Source organism: Cynoglossus semilaevis, chromosome 17 (genome assembly GCF_000523025.1).
Source record: "Cynoglossus semilaevis isolate Cse_v1.0 chromosome 17, Cse_v1.0, whole genome shotgun sequence".
NCBI classification, from domain to species: domain Eukaryota; kingdom Metazoa; phylum Chordata; class Actinopteri; order Pleuronectiformes; family Cynoglossidae; genus Cynoglossus; species Cynoglossus semilaevis.
The window spans coordinates 11,804,633-11,812,490 of record NC_024323.1 but is presented as its reverse complement, the minus strand read 5'-3'; the positions used below and the strand labels follow the sequence as shown (position 1 = coordinate 11,812,490).

General features: G+C 42.5%; 1 protein-coding gene across 4 annotated transcripts in view; it reads left to right on the top strand.

The window, feature by feature from the left end:
* grin2aa (glutamate receptor, ionotropic, N-methyl D-aspartate 2A, a) overlaps positions 1 to 7,858 on the top strand; it is a 100,966-nt gene that overhangs the window by 71,026 nt on the left and 22,082 nt on the right. For all 4 annotated transcript variants that reach the window (XM_008330175.3, XM_025064289.1, XM_025064291.1 and 1 more), the window contains exon 6: positions 5,565 to 5,679. In XM_008330175.3, the coding sequence (XP_008328397.2) occupies positions 5,565 to 5,679 (115 nt within the window). The remainder of the gene's footprint in view (positions 1 to 5,564; positions 5,680 to 7,858) is intronic.

Below are 7,858 nucleotides of genomic sequence, written 5' to 3'. Positions count from 1 at the left end.
GACAAGTAAAAGTAAACTGGAGACAAGGTGGTGTCAAATTTAATTTGAGGTTTCCGTGTGGGTTTTATGACTAATGTGGACCCACATACAGCAGCAGCACACAGTAAAAAAAAAAAGTGCCATTTCAGCTTAACACTAATAAAACAAGGTACAGTAGATAAATCATGTTTAGTGTGTCCCTTCACTAGGGGGCACCACAGCAGCAGCAGTCTGCATCGCAATTTGAACCTGTTAAATCAGATGCCCTTCCTGATGAGGTGAGGTTTTAACTGAACATTTAATATTAATTTGACAAATTAGATAAAATATTATTATTCTGTTAGAGGTAAATGTATTTTTGAACTGCTCCTTTACCTGATGTGTGGAGAAATCTACTATCATTGGATTTGTCTTGTCATGTGACTGCTGTCACAGGATAGGACAGTGGTAGTTCTGTTTCTGGGGAAACTTAAGCTTCATGTCCTTGCTATAGAGTATTACAGAATATCCAGGGCCAAGTGAGTCTACTCCCAGCATGCTCTGCTGCCTCAGGTTGTTACTCAGGTGATGAGTAGCCACAGATGGCTGTGTTGTGGGTGAGAGAGCTCAGCCAATCAGGCTTAAGAGGCCAGAACATAAGAAACATGATTGGGCCTAGCTCGGTCAGGGCGATGGGCCAGTGTAGACTGTGAATGACCGTCAGGAGGACTGTGAGAACACCACACACACACACACACACACACACGTACGTACTGAAAGAGCCAGATGGGTCGTATGTACAAATGCGCAGCCCTGGTGTGACCAATGTGAGATCCATTAATTCCACTGTGTCACATTATTTTCCATTAGTCTTTTATCTTCCTGTGGATCTGCTGCTGCGCACCGTCGTTACGACAACCGTTCGGCTTAAACCAGTGGAGAGTTTTTGAAAAGGCCAAACTGTTTCTGGAGGCAGCGAAATAGGTCAACGTCGCCGAAAAGTCATAAACGTCTGTAGTTCCTCTGAGCAGCGTAGTGCCGTGTGGGCTTCCACTGAAGTTTCAGCTCACTCATGGTGTCGGCCGTGACAGCTGTGATATTAAATCCACAGTGACACATCCAAGATAAATATGTGGGCAGAGTAATGGAAAAGTAAAATTAAATAAAAACAGGAGACAAATGACCAACTAAGACCACTGGCCAGAGCAGCAATCAGACAAAGTGACAACTTGAGCTCCATATAAAATATGGTACTTTTATGTGAATGTGTGTGTGTGCACATTTTGGAAACAAGAGAAATATCACCCCCTTTAGAGAATGTTCTGTCATGACCAATTTACGACATACCTCTCACCTAGCTGTGGTCAACAGTGTTCCCTAAAAGACTTAAGCACTTGTGTGTGTGTGTGTGTGAGTGTGTGTGTTTGTGTCTGTGGATTTTCTGACAGGTAATTTCATGATCTGTAACCCTGATATATGAGGGTCAGCACTGAGGAAATACACACACACACAGCCATGTAACACACTGCGTGTGCTGTATCCTGCAACTACTGCACAATACAAAAAAGAAAAGAAAAAGAAGAAGCAGTTTTTTTATTATCACGCAAAAAGTGCTTGCATTTCAAGGACTCAAGGATTTTTATTGTCAGACTAAACGTGACTATTAATGTAAGAACAACACTAGACTAGAATAATAAATAGACTTTAAAAAAGAAAAATGTAAACAGGTGAAATATTTGACTTTGGTATTTGCTTAAATATAATGTTCTTGTGTGCAATGCAATTGTAAATATTGAAATTGACCTTTATCTGCCTCCTGCGTCCTACAACAATAGTTTTGCGCCACACTACAGAGACCCGCCCCCCACTTTGGGAATCACTAACAGTGTATTTTACCTTGTACGTATTGAATTTTGGACCTTTAAAAAATACTGCAGTACTACATCGAAACACGGCCAAGAAGCATTGAGTGTAGCTCATCAAGTGAGTTCTTTAAGAACTTTTCTGGAGCATTTCTGATATTTCCCCGTCAGTCGTCGACCTGTTGCAGCTGTGACAGTGTACGGCACGGTGGCTGTTGTTCTTCCTTCCTGTCTCTTCCCGTCAGCACAACATCTTCCGTCTGAGCAGCAGCAGTGGGAACGTTCCTACGTTCCCATATAGACGTGGGGATCTTCACTGACGTCTGCACTGGTTTCAGTTCCTCTGGTGAATTCTGCTGCTGGTGTCGATTTGTAGTTGGTGCAAAAAAGAGGAGCTGAAATGATGAGACCAAAAAAAATGAAAATACATTACTCACTGTCATTAATATTATGGTCTGTCCTTTGCACAGGTCCTTAACTGTTATGAAGCAGTCATAAACATGTAATAATAGCTACAGTTGAACACACACCTTTTTAAACTGAATTGTAATTGTATCATAAACACACACACACTCACATTTAGTGGTTTTTGCAGCATCATAAATCCTGCCGAGGTGCAGTAGTGTTTGATGTTGTAATGACAACCTTGAGAGAAGACTTAATGTGACCACTAACATTAATTGTGAACTGTTGAAACAAGCAACACAGACACAGACACACATGCACACACTAGTGCATGACCTATATGGCAGGTCACATTAACCAAGATGGAAGGCAGTGGGAAGATATTCTTGGGTTCACAGAGCCACATTAATCATGGCTGTCCATCCTCCTCACCCTCTCTCCTCACCCTCTCTCCTCCCTCCCCTCTGTCAGTGCTTGTGTCCAACACGGGGGAGACGCTTCTTCTTTGCTGTCCTCTTTAAAATTCATTGTGGGGGCAGCGTGACCATGTATTGTTTCTTTGAAAAGAGGTGTGAGCCGAGGTGTTTTGTTGTAGAAAGGATTCTGTGTCATTCGTGCAACAGTTCCTGCTTTTTTAGGTCTGTAGGTTCGTACAGTGTTTTTATGCAAATCATCCATAATGATTATTCTCTAAAGACGCCTTAATATAACAAAACAAGAACATTCTTTTTCAGTGTCTTCATTTTACTGAAAATGTTCTGAGGAATGTATTAAAATATCTCAGTTTCATAAACAGGAAACCAAAGTCACATTAACAAAACAGATCATAAAACTGTTATTATTGTTATTAAGGCATTTTCATTCAAGTTTTATAGTGTAGTGATTATCACAGCTGCCATACACGTATGCCTTACACACAGAAGTGTCCGGCTTGGAGTTTATGGTTTTGTTAAAAGATTTAAAAAATCTAAATCTCTGTATAAAAGCTGTGGAGAGAAACTGAATAAGTTTTTTTTTCTTAAAAAAAAGTCTTTTTTTTAACCTCATTTCAACAAAGAATAAACTGAATAAGTTTTTTTTTTCTTAAAAAAAAAGTCTTTTTTTTTAACCTCATTTCAACAAAGAAATCGAGGTAACTGTCACGTAAGGCTGTGAAAATATGTGGCCAGCAAGATCAGGATCCAGACAGGACAGATATACTGTCAGACTGTGTGTGTGTGTGTGTGTGTGTGTGTGTGTGTATGTTTGTTTGTGTGCCAGGTAGTTTGGGCTGATGTCCATCGAACAGGTGGACCTCAAATGGGTGTTGCTAGGATACACACACTGACTGAAGTGTATATGCTGGAAGATGACCCCAAACAACCCACCACTACACACACACACACACACAGTCCACAGTGTGGACACTTTATCTGAACACCTGAATAATTTCCCCTGTAATGTTTCCTTTTCTCTTCTGAGTTAAACAATCCAATTTCTCTCCATTTCCAGTCTCTACCATATCAGTGATCTCTCTATTCACCGGAGTGAGAGAGAAGAAGATAACGTCAGAGAAAGGGCACATGAAAGGGTGATTAAAGCATAAAGATAAAAGAGATTGAGTAAAGAAACGCATGCAGTTGAAGGAGGAGGAGGAGGAGCAGGAGGAGGAGGAGGAGGAGGAAGACTGTAAGCCTTGACGGAGTCAGGATAAAAATATCCTCAGTGTTATTTTGTTCCTCCTTTCTCTTATTTTTGGGGTAAAAATGGGTTGCAGTGGGACGAGGGAGGGGAAGTGAGCGGGGAGTCACACTGCAGCACAGTTACCCAGCACTGCACATTCACTGCAGCATGCTGGTAAGAGTACACACATACAGCACGTCCAATTACATCAGCAGCAGCAGCAGCAGCAGCGGCAGTGCCTCGATTGTGCTCTCATTCTAATCCTCCTCTAGTGAGCAATTACCAAACCATCTTTATGTTGGGTTTTATGGAACATTTTTTAAAAATGTTCAGCGATGCACAAAAGTTCAAGGCAGCTGTGTGTGTTCACGGTATTCACACTTTTGTGAAACGTCCTTTCCATAAGAATTTTAAATAAATGTGTAGATTCAGAAGCTCAGGCTCAGTTATATTTTAAAGGTGGCTTCTTGACAGAGGTGGCTCCGCCCACTGTAGGTTATTTGAATTCATACAATCAAAATGTCCCAAGTGTCAGGAAAAAAAAGTAATTGTTGTTGGGGAAACGGTTCCTGCCTTTCCACATCTGCCTAAAATACTTACAAAAATAAAAATTTAAAAAAAGGAGGCTCGATCGTAAGTGTGTACACCCCCAGTGTTTTGCGCAGTACTGTCATTTCTGGTACACACTCAGGTTTGACAGCCGTCATCTTCTCTGCTACAACCACCGTGCCCTGCCCTGGAAAAGAGCTGTTGACACAGGAGATCACTTAAACTAAGTTCCCCTGGCACTTTCAGTGATTACAACAGCCTTACTTTGTAATAAAAAAAAATCGGACTTTTATTGGAGGCCTCGCTGCGAGAAGAAGGGGTCTCAACAAAGATTTAAAGATGAGTGAGAATGCTTTGGGGCCATTAAGGACGGAGACATTACTCTGTGGTCATGACAAGGAGCATTCAAAGCAGTGACGTACCATTTCAGACCACTCATAATCTATTAAGTGCACGGACGATCTGTGGCTGGGAGAAAAAAAAATAGTGGGGGGGGGGTGCGGGTTGAAAAATGACAAAGACCGCTATCAGTGCTGATTCAGGGCTTTTAAAGAGGACCAGGGTGGTAAGTCACAAAACACACAGGGAGCCTCAGGTGGCGTGTGTTCAACGTGGCATGAATGATGACACAACGAGGTGAAGTAGAGGCTACTGCAGCTTAGCAGTGACTCTGCCATGTGTGTGTGTGTGTGGTTACATTTCCATCCATATTCTTATTGAGAGACAGAACTTAATAATTATGGCTAAATGACTAACTCAGCATTATTAACACAGCACATTCTTTACATTAATCACCACCAAAAAAAAGTCACAGAGTAAATATTATGGTTTTCAAGTTTCAATTTACTCACAATTTAATTCACAATGTACTTAGTCAGTGTTTAGTTGAACACGATGCTGATTTACCCGCAGGAATCGAGGAAAGACTAACCTGAAGGGAGAGCTCTCTCTCCTTTTTCTGCAGCAATTTGCTGCCACCTAATGGAAGTAGAAGAGTATTTATCACTGTCGTATCGATGAATGAAGATAAATTGTTTGCTGTAGTAAATAATAAGACCTTTGTTATGGTGAAAAAATATTTGACTAAAGATCTTCCTCCATTTCTCTCTGTGTCCACCTCTGTCTCAGGTACATGATGAATGTGACGTGGGACGGCAGAGACCTGTCCTTCACAGAAGACGGGTACCAGGAGAACCCAAAGCTGGTGGTTATTGTTCTCAACAAGGAGAGAGAATGGGAGAAGGTAGGTCTGAAGACTTCTGTGGTCTACGGTTCAATTCACGTCCAGTTCCTGATCTAACGTTCCATCTGTGATGACACAAACGTCCAGGTCCACACCTGCAGCTCATATTAGGTGCTGACCCTGACCTGATGGTGTCAGACTCAGACTGGAGACGGATGGACTGATCATGTTGAGACCTAACAGGAGAAATATGAGTGAGGGCAGAGAAGGGATTGAGACCCTCTCCCTTCGTCTCAGTTCAGGGGGTTCTCCACAGATCATTTGTCACCGTCTCAACCTTTTCCCTTGTCTCCTCCGCTGTTACATCAACCATCATCATGTCATCGTTTACTAGGTCCGTGGATCTTCTTTGAGGTTTCACCTTTTCCCACCTCCATCACTTCAAACCACAGTACAACACCCAGTACTCCTCCGCCCCCCTTACCCTTTCCCTCTTCTCTCCGTCATCCCCCCTTTAATTATCCTTTACCATCTCCACCCTCCCTCTGCTCCTCCGTCTTTCCCTTCATCCCTTCCCCTCTCACTTCTAACCTAAGCCAGATAATCTGTGCACTCTGACTGCCTTTAGCTGTGATTGCTGTTGGACCCTGATAGCACCTCAAACAACAGTTAATCAAAACCTGAGACCTCCATTATTGGGGTGGCAGGAGACCACCCGACTCTGTGTGTGTGGGTGTGTGTGTGTATGTGTGTTAACCCTTCCACACAGTTTATGGACAGGAGCTCTGGTGAACAAACCTGCACCTCCACAGATGTGGGGTCAGTCCGGTCACATGACTCTCCGTGTCCTGTGACAGTATTTGGTTTATTTTGCTGCAGTCTCCACCCAGTCTTTGAGAACCGACTATTTCATATTTCTTCCTGACACACACACACACACACACACATACACCGACACATACTCGCCTGTGTGTGTGTGTGTGCTGACGCGAGGTGGTGTGTTGTAAACAGAATGCCTGTGAAATTGATCAGTACCACTTCACCGTGGTGCAGAGGAAGAGAATGAAGGTAAGGAAGGAACACGAACCCACAGTGGAAATATAATTGGGAGATTCTCTCGACTGCTAAATCTCTCTCTCTCTCTCTCTCTCTCTCGCTCCCTGCATCTGCCAATCTGGTGCAGCCGTCCCACCCATGCACCAGTAAACAGCTGCTTACAAACACACACACACACATGCATACACACCAATGCATTAACATAGAATGCCATAAATGATCAATAGAAAATCCAGTCAGTAAAATGTGGACATGTTCTAAAAATACTGAATGTGTCCCCGGGGTGCACAGGAGAGGAGAGGGAGGAGAAAAAATACTGAGACAAGTGAGCGATAAAGACAGATGGACCGAGGTAGTTAGAACAAATGAGCACCAGGAACGGATACAGAGGGTGAGGGGGAGGGAGGAGGAGGAGGAGGAGGAGGAGGAGGAGGAGAGGATTGAACTGGTCAAGTGTACGCTCTCCTCCTCGTTCACTCACTACAGGTGTTTAGTACGTTCACACTGGCTGTTCTCTGCAGAGCCACTGCTCCTCACCTGATAATGGACATTTGTCAGTGTAGATTGTGTAGTGTGTACATTTTCCCTTACCATAGCTGCTGATACAATCATAGCATCTTTTTTTTTATTAAAAACTAATATCATAATTATATTTCTTTCTCTTTGGCAGATTGCAGAGTATGTTCCAGTATGTGCCAGTTTCAAATCGTAAAAAAAACAAAACAAAAAACACATTATCATTGTCCCATCATTGTCTTTTAAGTTTAACATCAAGCTGCTAATTGAAAAGTTTGCTATAAAACTGGCCTTCTCTCCAACAAGGAGAGAGGTTTTTAAAATTGATTAATTGTGCGGTGAAAGAATCAGGGCGGGTTAAAACTCTTCAAAACACAAGGCAAGAAAAAAAAAACTCTAAAATACCAAGAGAGTCTATAAATATGCATGCGTTACCTTTTGGGGTTCGGAAAAATGCAAAACACATTCAGTTGACTCCTAAACTAGCCCGGGTGTCTCGTTGGTATGCAGCCCAGTTCGTCCCAGCTCGGGGAACAGACAGCTATATAATCGGTGACATGGCAAGAAATGATAATGGATTTTCTCATTTATGGGATTGTAAAGTACAACTTCACCAAATGAATAGGGAATAGAGTATATTTACCGATCAGGACCAGGATGTTATGTT